At 41.5% G+C, this 17,003-nt stretch overlaps 1 protein-coding gene across 1 annotated transcript in view; it reads right to left on the bottom strand.

The window, feature by feature from the left end:
- Nucleotides 1-6,413, bottom strand: part of xxylt1 (xyloside xylosyltransferase 1) — a 181,735-nt gene extending 175,322 nt beyond the window's left edge. The window contains exon 1 of the mRNA XM_085990216.1: nt 5,740-6,413. Within this exon, the coding sequence (XP_085846342.1) occupies nt 5,740-6,246 (507 nt within the window). The 5' untranslated portion in view covers nt 6,247-6,413. The remainder of the gene's footprint in view (nt 1-5,739) is intronic.
- Between the last annotated feature and the right edge of the window lie 10,590 nt (nt 6,414-17,003).

Below are 17,003 nucleotides of genomic sequence, written 5' to 3'. Positions count from 1 at the left end.
TCACCAAGGTTAAGAAGGTCGACACGAACAAGATATCCGGTCGACCGATTGAAAATGGACTTTTAAATTGATAGTAATGTTTTTAAATTGTTGAAATATTATAGTATATTGTTTTAGTTGAGAGATACTTAATACTTATGTGCAATGTTACTATTTGTTGTTGTTCACTTAGTATTGTGTCATGTGAACAGTTTTATTCTTGTGCATAGTTTTAGTTGTAAATAATTAATTATAAATTGTAAAGGTTATTTAGGTTGGAGTATATTTTAAAAGGAGGGGTGAATGTGGTGATTATTCCTTGTTTAGTAAAAGTATTGTGATTGGTTGTTTGTTAACTGCCTTGGGATATATGTTGTAATCTCATTGGTAGTTGATGATCACATGATGTGTTGTGGCCACCTTAAATTCAGTTCTTTTCCAGCTTTGGTTGGGACTGGATGTGGGAAGATGTGCTGCAGATTTTAAAGTTAATAAAGCCTAGCTTTGGAAGGCAAATCTATTCTTTATTTCAATATATTTTATGGAACTGCGGATCTTCTGTAGTGTTTCTCATGGTGAGTCAGAGGCTATGGTAATGACTGGACCATTGTAGCATGCAATGCATAATACATTATAAGCACACGCCCTTCCCATGCTCTCGGATGTGTTTTGCGAAACTGTTAGAAACCAATAGTAAAAAAAAAAGATATTCACACAAACAAAATGTGGAAAATCACTCAGTAAGCAGATATCATTTACCCCCGCTTGCCTTCTGACTGAACACAGTGTTTTTCACTCTCTCTGAAAACTATTCCTATAGATGCATTAAAATGATACTTTAGTGCCACTTCCAGAAATAATTCCACAAACTTTTTGTAGAAAAAAGAATCAAAGAATGCAACAAAATCCATTCCCAACTCTACAATTAAGAATGTAAGTTTTGCTTTACTGCAAATTAGCTTTTAAGCGTCCTACAACAGGTCTCACTATTCCTGGGTGGGAAAGCTCCATCCATTCAATTATAGCCCCTGTTGCATTGCTTTCTGTTCAGTTCTAGCTCACTGTCCTGCTCCTACCCACTTGGCCCTGCTGACAGTACAGCTCATTTGCTATGTCCATGAAAAGAATAGGACCAAACTGATGGGGATAAAAAAGGGAATTAAATCTTCAGCATTGGACACAGCAATCTAAAATCAAAAGAGCAATAAGGGCTTATTCATCCCACCTATAAAAGAAAAATAGTTGGTCTGTACATGGAATTTCAAGTACATATGCAGATATAGATAGAGAGAGATAGATATATGTGTGTGTATATATGTGCCAGCTTGGCTCAGGTGCTTTTTGTGGTACCTCAGTGTGTGCAAATTAACTGCTGCATTTACCCACATAACAACAGTAATTGCACTTCAAGAGTAATTCACTGGCTGCAAAGTACTTTAGAACATCTTCAGGCCATGATAAGGTGCTATGAAAATGTATATAATTTTTTATTCTTACAAATAGCATCCGATTCTGAATACATACTGTCCTATTGCACATAAATATGTACTATACCCCAGAGGTCATTGAGGTCACTAGAAGGTCAAAAAAAGTGGGCACCCAAGTCCCTCCTGAAAGATGATGAAGAGAAAAAATGTGAGACAATACACAAAACCATGCTGATTCATACACAATTTCAATAAGAGTAGGATGGCTTCCTTTTTAGTGCCATGTCTGCAATCAGTAAACAATTAGGTCATTTTTGTTTCGTGATTGGGCAATTCTTTGAAATGTTAATATTTGTAGATTGGGGAAAGTAGATGAAATCATTCTCTCTCGTACCAGGGATATCCTCGAGAGAAACTTTGTTAAAATCTGAACATTACCACCTGTGGTATGAATGGATTCTTTGGACATAAAGGTTAAGCTTCAGCTGTTCAAATTTAGTTCAGTTTCAGTGGAGTTTAAATTGACAGCTGGACACCATGTACATCGGGACATCTACCGAAACTATTTCCTACAAAAGTCTTTCAGATTATCAAACGGCATAGAAAAATGATCTAAAAATATTTTAACCCCTTGTGGACTGGTTAATTCTTTACTATTTTAAACATTTGTACTACTGTCAGTTCTTGGTGTACCTTCCAAAAGATCTTACTTGTAAATAAATCTAATCATCAATTTTAAATTGACTAATGATGTAGCACCATGGTATTTACCACCTCTCAGAATAGACAGGAGGGTGTGGTGGACTTCTCACATAGTCAAAGGGTAATTATTAGTCCTGTGCACACTACTGCATTCACCCATGCATAAGGGTGCAAATTTACATAGGATATATGGCACAGAATCAGGCCATGCAGGGGTTTATGCTCCATTCGAACCTCCCCCCCCCCCCCCCCCCCCGTCTTTCCTCATCTAAATCTATCAGTATAACCCTCTACTCCCTTCTCCCTCATATGCTTATCTAACCGCCCCTTAAATGCATCTATACTATTTGCCTCAACCACTCCCTGTGGTAGCGAGTTCCACATTCTCACCACTCTCTGGGTAAAGAAGTTTCTTCTGAATTGCCTATTGGATTTCTTGGTGACTATCTTATATTGAAAATACAAAGCTAAAATGTTGCATAAAAACCTTTCTAAGGAAAGAGTCTTAAAATATTTACAAAGTTCATGTCTTAATATGAAACAACATACAGTACATAAAACTCTGGAGCTAGTTATGCTCTTCCCCACAAGTGGAAACATTCTCTGGATCCACATTTTTATGTACTGCATGTCGGTTCATATTAAGACATGAACTTTGTAAATATTTTAAGACTCTTGCCTTAGAAAGGTTTTTATGCAACATTTTAGCATTGTATTTTCAAATCTATTTTCTCATCAACACATCTTTAACTTGATTTCCTCAAATCTGTACATGTACCAAATAAAAAACACTTGACAATTTTAAACCTGAAATATAGACAATAGGTTAATTGCTAAGCCTCTAGGTTATGGATACAAAAGCAAAATGCTGCGAATGCTGGAAATCAGAAATAAAAACAGAAAATGCTGGAAATACTCAGCAGGTCAGGCAGCATCTGTGGAGAGAGAAACAGAGTTCACGTTTCAGATTGATGACCTTTCGTCAGAACTGGAAAAAGAGATATAACTGTGATAAGCACCCGATCACAGGCCTTCCCTTTTTGTTCTTTCCTCCCCTCCCCCCTTTCCCTGCCCCTGCACTTGCTTAAAACCAGTTATATCTCTCAGTTCTGACGAAGGGTCATCGACCTGAACCGTTAACTCTGTTTCTCTCTCCACAGATGCTGCCTGACCTGAGTATTTCCAGCATTTTCTGATTTTACTCTAGGCTATGGAACTCTAAGTGTAAAAAGGTACATTCTCTGGATTGTGGGGAGCAAGGTCCACTTACACCAAATGCTGTGAAACGATCCCATAAGAACCCAATACGGTAGCAATTTCTCCGAGCCTTCTCATTGTGTCAAATATACTGTCCCACAAGCTCTTCCTCCATCCAGCAATCCCACTATTCTAATTCATTCTTTCCCAAGCCTCAAAACTGTGGGACTCCTACCTTGCTCACTCCTTCTTTCATGCTAGTCTTTAGGATGTTAAACACAAACTTCACGTCACTTTGCCACTCCTTCCTGATTTACCTCATCTTTTTCTCTCTCTAATCTTGGTGGTATGCAGCACTGAGGGCCTTGGCCTATCACCTCAGTTTCTCACCAAAAAATAAATACACCACAAAAAATTCTTGGTGTTCATTCACTTGTAATTATTCAAAAGGAATGTAGTTACCATCTGAATACAAAGTGGGAAACTTCCACATGGAAACGTGAAAGACAACTTCACTGTAAAAATGATGACAGACTTCATTCCTGCTCATCATTTTTGGTTTTACTACATTGATGCCACTGTATTTGCACTGCTTGGTTCCCTCTAAACTACGGTCATCTTTCCACCCTCTCATCAGGACAACATTACACCTTTAAACTTGAAGTCTGTTCAGGTGCTGTAATATTAGAATATAAAGGACCTGAAACATGGGTATGAAATGCTCAGGCAGATGAAAACTAGTGATAGAGGGATTTAAGCTGGTAGGCTATCTTATCGTACACATATTATGTCATATTCCACATAAATGGGAGACTCATCCAATTCTGGCCACTTGCACATCCACGATTTTAAATCGCTCCACCATTGGCGGCCGTGCCTTCGGCTGCCTGGGCCCTAGGCTCTGAAATTCCCTCCCTATGCTGCTCTGCCGTATCTCTCCTCCTTTCAGATGCTCCTTAAAACCTGCCTCTCTCACCAAGCTTTTGGTCACCCGTCCCAATATCTCCTTATGCGGCTCAGTGTCAAATTTTGTTTGATAATGCTCCTGTGAAGCACCTTGGGATGTTTTGCTATGGTAAAGGCACTACACAAATGCAAGTTGTTGTTTTTGTTGTTGTAATAAGGCACAGAATTTGAAAGTCCCGGTATTAGAACCTCTGAATACACTATATTATTATATGCATATATATTTCTATTTTTTCTTTAAACCTAACAGGAGCAGACAAACCCGGATGATCTCGTATGAGCATTTCAGGAGCACTCATGGTAACAAGGTGAAGAAAAGTTAGCAAGATAACTTGTATTTCACTTTAGAAAATGAAGATTTGAAAATCTTAGAGTTACATGCAAATTTTAAAAATGAACCAACATTGATGCATTCATTACTGTAGAGTCAGAGACATAACTTGTTCACCGTTGCATCCCTTACCATTAAATACAAAAAGAATGGGGGAGATGTGCAATATAAAGCTTGAAATATTCCATGCAGATGAACATATAGGGATATCCTATGGATATAGGAACATAGGAACAGGAGGAGGCCATTGAGCCCCTCGCGCATGTTCCGCCATTCAATGAGATCATGGCTGATTTGTGACCTAACTCCATATACCCGCCTTTGCCACATATCCCTCAATACCTCTGGTTAAGAAAAATCTAGCAATCTCAGATTTTAAATTAACAATTGACCCAGCATCAACTGTTGTTTGTGGAAGAGAGTTCCAAACCTCTCCCACCTTTGCATATAGAAGTGTTTCCTAACTTCACTCCCGAAAGGCCTGGCTCTAATTTTTAGGCTATGTTTCCTAGTCCTAGATTCCCCAACCAGCGGAAATAGTTTCTCTCTATCTCCCCTATCAGTTCCCATTGGTATCTTGAAAACTTTGATTAAATCACCCCTGAATCTTCTAAATTCCAGGGAATACAACCCTAGTTTGTGTAATTTCTCCTCATAATTTAACCCTTGGAGTCCAGGTATCATTACTCCCTCCAAGGCCAATATATCCTTCCTTAGGTGTGGTGCCCAGAACTGAACACAGTACTCCAGGTGTGGTCTAACCAGGACTTCCTTTAAAACCCTGGGATGAAAACCATCTGGTCCTGCCAGCACATATTCAAGCAAGCACAGCTTTGTATGGGGTATATGTGGACAGGCCCCTTTGCAACGACGAAAGGGTGTAACGTAAGTGGATTCAACTTCAGTCTTGCATTATAAACCTCATTAAACACAATTTTACATATCACTGTCACTAAGGAAGCCTAATCAAATGTTCAAACCCAAGCACCGTCTCGCAGGGGTTTATCGGCTGTTGAATCTAACCAAACTCGATTCAAAACAAAATACTCAGAGCGTAAAGTATTGTTATTGTCGATGACATCATTAGATAGAGCAAGAGAACCGGTCCCATAAAATGCAGACAACTTGGAAAGGTACCTGGTAATTGAAGGTAGCAGCTTGCAGCAGCTGCTGCAGGAGCGGTTCTCCTATTTTTTTGCTGGCTACATCAGCAACAAAATGCAGATGGAGCACCTCGTCATCTTTAAACATTGCGTGTTTTACCATCGACTTGATGGCAACCGTAAATTTTTCTTGGAGACCGTAGTTTCTGTCTACTTTGGTAAACATCATAAGAGCATGCAATTGCATCGTCTCTTTCCCCGGCGAATTCTCGGATTCGCCGTTGACGGCTGCAGCACTTTCTTGAGATTCTGCCGGTTTTTTCCCACTGCGATTCACTGCCAGTGGAGCATCGCCCGGTCCGCTCTTCCCTGCCTGGTTTTCTTTCATTCTCCTGGTGGTGCTGGAAAAATTTTCGTGGTTGGATCCAAAGTAGTAAAAGGCAAAAACTGCCAATGCAGCTGCAAATAACAGGACAAACTGATAGGAGCGGAATGGGGTGAACTTCGCCTTAGTCTGTACAATCATTCTCCACAGTCCCATTGTTTTCAGACCGTGCCGATACCAATTGTCGCGGCCTGGGGGCAACTTTGTGTCGATTTCCACTTTCTATCGCAGCAAAGCGCCATGGCGAAGCCGATAGGTGAAGGAACAGGCCAATCGGCTTCAGGGTTAACGACCAATCCAGCCTCGTACCGGACGTGATGCGACTTCATTGAGAATTGCAGCAACCAATGCAAAGAAACGACATATTTCAGGAAATTGACAAGGAGCTTAATTATGCGACGAGGAAACGGCAGAGATGCGAAGGGAAATTGACAGATCTCATACATGCCAACCTGAAGCTTCAGAAAAGGCCACAATTCAAAAACCGTCCGAAAGGACAATTACACAAGATTTATTTTCAAATACACAGCCGTGGCTCAGTTGGTCGCACCCAAGCCTCTCAGTCAGATGTTCCTGGGTTCATAGTCCCATTCCAGAGACTCAGCACAAAAATCTAGGCTGACACTCCAGTGCAGTGCTTGAGGGAGTGCTGCACTGTCAGAGGTGCCGTCTTTCAGATGAGACGTTAAACTGAGGTGGATGTAAAAGATCCCATGGCACTATTTTGAAGAAGTGTCCTGGCCAATATTTATCCTTCAAATCAACATAACAAAAAAAGATTATCTGGTCATTATCACATTGCTGTTTGTGGGACTTTGCTGTGTGCAAATTGGCTGCCGCATTTCCTACATTGCAACAGTGACTACACTCAAAGGTACTTAATTGGCTGTAAAGCGCTTTGGGACACCTGAGGTCATGAAAGGTGCTATATAAATGCAAGTCTTTTTTTCCTCCCCTGTGCCTCGTCACTTTAACTTCCCCTCCCATTCACACCCTGACCTCTCTGTATTTGGCCACACCCCATTCCAGCTTCAGGAACAAAATATCCTCTTCTGGCACTCTGCAATCCTCTGGTTGACAGCACCTGCTCACCAGAAACTTGCAGCCTTCGGTCGCCTGAGGAAGAGAGTGTTTGAAGACCAGGACCTCAAACCCAGCACTAAGCTCATGGTCTACAGAGCAGTAGTGATACCCGCCCTCCTGTATGCTTCAGGGAAATGGACCATGTACAGCAGATACCTCAAAGCACTGGAGAGGTACCACCAACGCTGCCTCCGCAAGATCCTGCAAATCCATTGGCGGGATAGGTGCACCAGCATCAGTGTTCTCGCTCAGGCCAACATCTCCAGCATCGAAGCTCTGACCATGCTCGATCAGCTCCGATGGACGGGCCACATCGTCTGCATGCCCGATACGAGACTCCCAAAACAAGCGCTCTACTCGGAGCTCCAACACGGCAAGAGAGCCCCAGGTAGGCAGAGGAAATGCTTCAAGGACACCCTCAAAGCCTCCTTAAAAAAATGCAACATCTGCACCGACATCTGGGAATCCCTGGCCCAAGACTGCACAAAGCGGAGAAGAAGCATCCGGGAAGGCGCCAAACACCTCGAGTCTCTTCGCCGGGAGCAAACGGAAGCCAAGCGCAAACAGCAGAAAGAGCACACGTCAACCCAAGCACCCCACCCACCCGCCCCTTCAACCACCATCTGCCCCACCTGTGACAGAGACTGTAGGTCCCGCATTGGACTCATCAGTCACCTGATAACTCATTTTTAGTGTGGAAGCAAGTCATCCTCGGTTCCGAGGGACTGCCTAGGAAGAGAAGACCAGAAACTTACACAGCGTGCTGCCTTTTCCATCGCATTACTTCTGTGGAGTCTTGGCAATGTCAGGCGCTCCACTCATTGGTATCATTCAGTCTGTGCCATTCACTGATCAATGGCTTTGCAGAGCGAGTATCCAGTAACAACGGCCTGCAGGAATGTGCTCACATGATCCTGCTGTCTCTCATGATAGCAGGTCAAGAAAACCCTTCAGTCAGGCCTCAAAGTTGTCTGCATGTATCAGTAAGATAGTAGGGCCAGGCTGCCCAAGCAACAACAGTAGAGATGTAGCTTGCAACTGGTCCTTCTCAGAACATACGCAGCAGGAGAGGAAGACCACCACAGTCCCAACCGCCTTATGTAGAAGTCATTAGCCAATCATCTTGCAGGCTCCAACCTCTCAGATATCTCATAGGAGGACCATCCAGTTAGATAAAGTTAGACGAACTACTAAAAGTAAAAATATTTTATGCCCAAGCTGATGTTTCCTCAGTTTTTCATACAGTAGAGGCGGGTATATTGCGATATGAGGAATGCGAATGTTTGTTTGGATGTTTACCCAGATGATAGCGAGCATGGTGGATGGTCAGGGACCTGCAGAGAAACAAGGTTGCATGGAACGTTTCTGCAGGAAGGACCATTGGTTCTTAGGAGAAGTTATTGACTGTGAGAGTACTGTGAATATTTCTAGATAATGCTTCAGTTCTCGGTATCCTACTTTCGCTTCTGTTGTTCACCTTCTTCCTGTTGCCTTCCATTTTCTTCCTCTTGCCTTCCATTTTCTTCCTCTTCTGCATCAGGCAGGGGCAACACTTTTGCAGTGCAAAATTGTGAAGCACAAAATGAAATAGGGTAAACTACTTAACTTAATTAAGCAAGATTGATCAATTATGGTAAGACAATACACTCACAAAGTTCATTTATTGAAAGTATAATTCCTTAAACAAAGTTAAGTACTTCCAACCTAGCAAACTTAGCTGGCGAAACAATATCTTTCGAATTACAATTCTTGAGTTCAATCTCCCCGGGTCGAATTTAAATACTCCATATGATCTGCTGATTTATATACCTTAGTTGCTTACAAGTTTCTTATCAAAATATCCTTTTATGGCATGCTCAGCATAACCTAATCATGCCTGGTTCACATGCAACTTTACATTTCTGAGCTACAGTGTGCCTGATACAATGGTCCTATTGATATGGGTGAAGCTTGTCAACCTTCAATCATCTCAATATCTACTCTCCTACGTACGAAAGTAAGCAAGTTTCTATTCATTTTTCATTTCCTGCGGTCCCCTATTGTTTAATAAAGTTTTAACAAGTTTGTAACAGGCAGTACCATGCATGGATGTTTTCCAGATTCAGAGAATTCAGGTGAAATCTGCCTCTCCAGAATGATTGAGATAGAGAATTGAATCTTCTGTCTACATTTGTGTGCTGTTTCATTTTACTGGAATTGGCATTCCATATTAGAACCCTTTTCACCCACGTCATGTAGCAACAGCATGCACCAAAAGATCACTATCCTAACCACTCTTACAGGACTGAACTGAAGTACTGACCAGACCTACTGAGACAACTGAAACATTCCAATCATGTTAAATTTTTCACCCTTGTGGCAGAATGGACCTGACTGAACCTGTGCACTACTGGAGTCCTGGGGATCATCAATGTTATCATTAGTCAAGACTGAAGAAGGTAGCCTTTAGCTCCATGGATCCATCAGGCCACTTGCCTTTGCTTTTTCAGGAGTGCAGGTGCTGTGGATTGTTTTAATATGAAGGAATCATGGCAGCTCCCCAGAAAATGGCACTTGCATGCATGATTCAATGACCATGATCACACATACTAACTGTACATTAATGGAATGGAACCTTTTTCTTTTGATGTAGGACACTCAAGAGAGGTGGGAGCCTGTGTGGGTTCTATCATTGACTGCTTGAACTTCGGGGAATTCTACCAATTGGAAGCCTCTCTCAAATTGAGACCTTTGATCCCGAGAGAGGGTGATCAACTCAACTGTGCAAGAAAATGTAACCTGTCCCATGCATTTGGTGGACAACCGACTGAGAAATGTGGCAGAAATCCATAAAGCTACTTCAAAAGGAGCCAGAAGCACAACTGAGGTTTGGCAGAACTCAGTGGGGGAGGTCCTGAATTTAGCAATATTGAGGATGTGGTCTTTGGGTTTCACTGCACTGGGGTTGGGAACCCTGGGTTTGACAAACATGTCAAGGTCACAATAAGTTGGGAAATACGAAACAAAAGGCTACAACAGATGTGTAATCATTACATTTATTTTTTTTCTCCCACACACGCCTGTTTAAAATAAACCCTTATATAAACTTTACCTGCACATAATTTTTGAAATGATTTTCTTCAAATAATTTTGAAAAACAACCAAATTAATTTTGTTAGAAACTGAGAAGCGTTCTATAATTTGACTAACTTAAATGCTATTGATGCATCCAGGGAAACCATGCATACTGCATATGCAAGACCTACATTCAGCTACTGGTGTCACAGCTCTGTGCAAAAATATCAAGACCAAGCCCAAGCTTTTGAGAATAGGCTGAGGCCCTCAAGTAAAAACTTTAATGCAGGCACATAAGACAATCCAATGGATAAATTTAATCATGTTATGGCAATATAAGTATTTAAATTTTTTTATTTAAACCCTTATTTTGGGCATTAGAATTTCAGTTACTGATGCAAAACAATAAAAATCAAAAAGCATTTTGGCCAATAGTACAACACCATCTAGTGGTCAGAACCGATAATTAATTTAATGACAGGAGCAAGTTGACATTGAGGTTTACTATTTTAAAGTTGGCACAAATGTGACAAAGACAAAAGTAACGTTTTGCAGACAGAAAGTGGACACAGCTGTAAGATTTTTAATGATACAATAGATCTCCATGGTCTTGCATTGAATCAGAGGAATTGCTGCTTTACAACAATATACTGTAGGTCTTGATAGGATAACATCAGGACCACTCATTTACAGTGACTGACAGTCAATATATATATATAAATATATATTTGAAATACTATTTTTTTTTACTGATGTTTTGGGGATTAAATTCCATAATGCCATGCATTATTGTGTGTGTGTGGGGGGTTTGGGGGGGGGGGGGGGTGTATCGTGGAGGTATTATCCTTCGATCTGGCGGCACTGAATTGGGAATCTGGTTTTGGTAGAACTGTGGAAAGCAAACCAGAGGTGTGGTGTATGTAACTTGGGCATAAAAGTGAGTCTTGGTTATCTGGTGGATTCCTAGTGTCTGTCAGCAATGAAGGAAGAGATAGGATGTGGGGCTGTCTGTTGTTTGGGGGGGGGGGGGGGGGGGATGGGAGAGATCCCATAGCTGGCAGCACTTGTTTATAACATTCTGAATGATTTATGCAAACACTGAATCTGATATTTTCTGTTCAGTTCCTAGATGTGCCTCTCTTTCACAGCTATAAGAAAATATGAACATTGCTGTCAGCAAAAACTCATGATTAGAGTTTTCAAAATTCAACCAATTTGTTCCTAATTTTGAAGAGAGCTTAAATTAAGATACTATTTGTCTTTTTAAAAAATTCATTCACGGGACGTGGCTGGCAAGACCAGCATTTATTGCCCATCCCGAATTGCTCGAGAAGGTGGTGGTGAGCCACCTTCTTGAACCGCTGCAGTCCGTGATGTTCCCATGTACCTGCTACCTTTGTCCTTCTAGGTGGTAGAGATTTGGGAGATGCTGTCAAAGAAGCCTTGGCAAATTGCTGCAGTGCATCTTGTAGATGGTACAGGCTGCAGCCGTGGTGCACCAGTGGTGGAAGGAGTGAATGTTTAAGGTGATGGATGGGGTGCCAATCATGCAGGCTGCTTTGTGCTGGATGTTGTTGAGCTTCTTGAGTGTTGTTAGAGCTGCACTCATCCAGGCAAGTGGAGAGTATTCCAATCACACTCCTGACTTGTGCCTTGTAGATGGTGGAAAGGCTTTGGGGAATTAGGAGGGGAGACACTCACTGCAGAATACCTAGCCTCTGACTTGCTTTTGTAACCACAGTATTTATGTGGCTGGTCCAGTTAAGTTTCTGGTCACTGTTGATTGTGGGGGAATCCCATTGACGGTCAAGGGGAGGTAATTACACACACTCTTGTTGGATATGGTCATTGACTGGCACTTGTGTGGCATGAAACTTACTTGCCACGTATCAGCTCAAACCTGAATGTTGTCCAGGTTTTCCTGCATGCTTCATTATTGGAGGAATTGCAAATGAAACTGAACACTGTGCAATAATCAGCAAACATCCCCACTTCTGACGTTGTGATGGAAGCAGGGTCATTGATGAAGTAGCTGAAGATGGTGGGACCTAGGCACCGCTCTGAGGAACTCCTGCAGCAATGTTCTGGGCCTGAGGTGGTTAGCCAACAACAACCACAACTATCTTCCTTTGTGTTAGTTATGACTCCAGCCACTGAAGACAATTCCCATTGACTTCAATTTTACTAGGGCTCCTTGATGCCACATTCAGTCAAATGCTGCCTTGATGTCAAGGGCAGTCTCTCACATCTCACCTCAGGAATTCAGCTCTTTTGTCCTTGTTTGGACCAAGGCTATAGAGGTCTGTAGCTGAGTAGTCGTCAGAACCCAAATTGAGCATTGGTGAGCAGGTTATTGGTGAGCAATTGCCACTTCATAGCACTGTCAACAACACTGTCCATCATGATTGAAAGTAGGCTGATGGGGTGGTAATTGACCAGATTGGATTTATCCTGCAGTTTATGGACAGGACATACCTGGACAATTTTCCACATTGTAGGGTAGATGCCAGTGTTATAGCTGTACTGGACAGCTTGGCTAGTTCTTGGCAATGGGGGAGAAATTTTACTTGCCCCCAAAAGTCAACACAGCTCCAGCTCCAGGCCTGCCTGAAGCCTGAACCTGTCAAGGAGGGCAAGAAATTGGGAGGTGATAACTGAAAGGGCCTTGAATGGGCGAGAGTTTTTTTGTGGGCCCAAGAAAATAACTCAAATTTCTTGGGCCTCATTTTGTTAGCATTCTCCAGCAGTCCCTTTAAGGTCCATTTGTTCAGCTGCTCAATTTCTAGTACAACTAGGTAAGTGTATATAGTGCATGCTCCAGCCATTTGTACCTGAATTTTACATCACACAGCAGAGGCCATTCAACCTATTGTACATGTACTGGCTCTTTGAAAGAGCTAACCAATTAGTCACAACTGGCATAGGACCTTGATTTGCATACTTAAGCACTACACCCGTTTCAGGTGGGCAGGCTGCTCATTTACTGGCCTGCCTAAACATGGTATCAAGATGCTTAGACTGCACAATCTAAATTCAGCTAATAACTGCACAGCTCAAAGCAAAAATCCTCAAGTCCACACAAGCTTTTTGGAAGAGGTGGAGGCCTTCAACATAGTGGATAAATTTTAGTGGAAAAGGCAAAAGAAATTAAGTGTTTTGCGATTTGATGGGCTCATCTTTTTAAACTTATAACTGACTTACAATTAATGTTTCAATCATAATTAATTAATTTGCATATCAGTCAATCAAGTGGAAGAAATTTCAATTGAGGTGGGGAATATTTGGTATGATACAGAAATTTGCAGTTAGTGTGACACCAAAGTGTTACAAACAATAGGAAATGCACATAATTGGTACAAAAGAAACTCAACATGCAACATTGACTTGTATCTTTTGATTTATGGACTTTGTTTGCCAGTTTCTACAGATATCTCTCTGCAGCTAATCAGATTATGGGAGTACAGTTGCCTTATGGTAGTTATGTTGCTTAGTATGCTTATATTTTGAAGTCAGGGTGCTGTTGTCTCTCTCCACACAAGTAGACTCATTCAATACACTGCTCCCAGCAAGGAGCTGTATACATCTTTTCTGATAATGTTTCTTCCCCATTTACATGCTGCAACTTCCTCCTTTGGGATGTATTAGCAACAGCACATGTATCCTGCATACCTTCTAGAATACCCCAAGATAGCTCCTTGAAAGTCTGATCTGTCACAGTTCTCACATATGTTGGGATTGAGGCAGTAATTGCATTTACAATATAACCAGATTGCACTCATGGAGGAAAATGAAGATAATCCTTTGGCCACAGCACTTATCCTCTTGAGTTACAAAGGGACACACCACAGCCACCCTTAGCACAATCACAGCTTGTTGTTTCCCAACTTGCATTATTTGTGCACATCATAATCAGCTTATTAATTTTCTATTAGTTCCCACTCTAGGGACGAACACAAAATCTAGGCTGACACTCCAGTGCAGTACTGAGGGAGCGCTGCACTGTTGGAGGTGCCATCCTTCGGATGAGATGATAGCTGAGACTCCGTCTGCCCCTTCAGGTGGACATAAAAGATCCCATGGCACTATTTCAAAGAGCAGGGAAGTTCTCGCTGGTGTCCTGGAAACATTTGTCCCTCAACCAACATAAATAAAACAGATCAATTTATTATCTCAATTGTGGTTTGTGGGACCTTGCTGTGCACAAATTGGCTGCCACATTTCCATTACAACAGTGACTACACTTCAAAAAGTACTTCATTAGCTGCAAAGCGCTTTGAGATGTCCGGGGGTTGTGAAAAGCGCTGTATAAATGCAAGTCTTTCTTTTTTATTCCACTTGTAAAATTTGATCATCATTGCTTACTGATATCATGCCTTTTTCCTCCCACATAAGCGTGTCGGAGGGCAGCGTAATGGTCCACGGATCCCAGGGACGCAGCCTGTGCAGAGGCGTACCTGGAATCACGTGGGCCTGCTCCTCCAATCATAAAACAGAATCATTCATTCATTAAAATTACTATAATACTCATTAGTAAAGCGTTTAAAATACTATCAGATTTAGCTTTTATTGTGGGAATCCAATTTATTACTCGTAATTTACACTTCTAATCAACTTTCTGCACAGTATTTATGATTTTTTTTTAAAAACCTACAGCTTTAACATATACTAGGATTGCTTCTCATTAAAGCTTCTAAAGCATTTAATTAAAAAATGCATTTTTCTCATCTCAGTTATCTCCTTACGCTGTGGAAACAGACCCTGTGCCCGTTTCCACCAGCCATAAAATTTCCAAACATAATGGCCCAGAAATTCGGGTCTCCACGGGCGAGTACGCACGGGGTACTCACCCGTAGGTCCAATGGAAGTGCCGGTTTCGTGCATGCACTGCGCATGCGCGGGAAACCGGAACTTCCGTTCCCTTGAAAGAAGGGGTTCAGAGGTGGAATGCGTGCGCCGGAGAGGCAGCGCGTGCGCATTGAACTTACGTTTTTTTTCCCCAGGTTATTCCGGGAGGGTAAGTCGCCAGGAGTTACACATATAAAAAGCAGGTGCAAGGCCTGCTTTTAACAAGGTAAGTGGTGAATTAATTAAAATTTAAAAAAAATTTCCACAGGTTTATTATTTTTAAATACTTTAAAGAAAGGTAAGTTTATTTTTAGCCCCGTTAGAAAATATAATTTTTTCAAAAATTTAAATTGATTAAAATAATTATTTTATATAATTTAGTTATTTTAAGTGATATAAAAAAAAAAAATTTGAAATTTTAGTGATTTTTGGGGCTTATAGTATTTATGGTTTTGACAGCTCTTCCTGTCAATTTTATGAATGGTCATTTCCCTGCTACCATTGGCTCTCCATGGCCCACGTGATCCCATGGGACGCATTGAACTAACTGTGCTCCTGGGATATGCAAGCACTGCGCGCCGACAGTTGGAGCAGGCCCAGGATCGGAATCCCATGCGGGCCCACAGCTCAACAGCCGGCACGCAAGGTAAGTGCAGGTCGGAGGCTTGCACCCGCGGGAAGCCTCCGACCCAAATTTCTGGGCCATTTGCTGGGCAGTTGGTGGGCAAATAGCCCAACTCTGCGGCAGAAATTAGGTTCAGATGCGGAGCGGATGGCCTTTCAAATTGTACACTGCCAGACAGCAAGTTCAGGATTTAGAGCATGCGCTTAAATCCTGAACTTGCGGTGGATTTCAAAGGTACTGTACTAAGATGGCGTACCGCAAAATCCAGGCCATTAATTCAATAATATGGGGGAAATTATTTTTTCCATACTTTGTTTTTTTTTTTTTTTATAAACAAGAGTACCAATGTGTTGTGTACTTTGATTTATCTTATGGTTAGCTTGGTTCCGCATACATTCACACTATTTTCATTACATTCTTTCCAATACTATGTACAGGAAACCATTCTCTATTTAAACAGCAGCAAAGGCTGGCTACACAAAACCTTATTGGTACATTTATTTACCAGTTTGTCAAAATGCAATAGTATTTACATGATTTGCTATTGAGTATTTATGGATAGATTTGGATTATGAATGAATGGAAAATCTAACCCATCGCTTATTTCTCTTTACATCATGCTATCCTCCAAAGTTGAGAAAATAGGGCAAGCATCTTTATGCAAACAGACAATGCTGCTCCTCAGTCAAGCTGACTGATAGGCATTTGAGTTACATGGGAATGGACACCTCCCCTGACTATTTTCTTTTGTCAAAATAGTCAAACTTGTACCTATACAAAATCTGAACTGGAATCGTAAATCAAGGCTGAGATTTGAACTTGGGCCTCCAATGAACAGGCCGACACTCCAGCATTGTAGCTTACTGTAACTCATTGCCAGCTTTGTGGACTGCTCCTTAGTCTGTTGTATATGGCAGGAAAGTACAAGTTTAAAAAACTATTTTCCACTGCAGTTCTTATATTGATCCAAAACATACTAATTGTAGGTGCTCACACTTGAGATCACACTCACTTTTTCCAACAGTTAGAGGAATCCTCTATTTGTGAAACACAGGAACACATCGCAGCTAAGAACTTATGATACCCATATCTGCAGATGTAAATGGTGATTCCCACCAAGATGTAAACTGACGGTCAGAAAGGTGCAATGACAACCACAAAGAATTGGCTGAACCATCATGCTTGTAGTTAGTTACTGTGGACATTATGGTTTGCAGAAACCTTTTTTCCCCCCCAGGGTGCATGCAAAAACTGGCTTAAAAGAAATAAGTACAACCCACAGCATACATTAACTTTCCTATAATGC

This window comes from Somniosus microcephalus, chromosome 6, assembly GCF_052327205.1.
Source record: "Somniosus microcephalus isolate GS21.2 chromosome 6, FLI_Smic_1.0, whole genome shotgun sequence".
Classification (NCBI taxonomy): Eukaryota; Metazoa; Chordata; class Chondrichthyes; order Squaliformes; family Somniosidae; genus Somniosus; species Somniosus microcephalus.
This window is presented reverse-complemented; position numbering and strand designations above follow the sequence as displayed.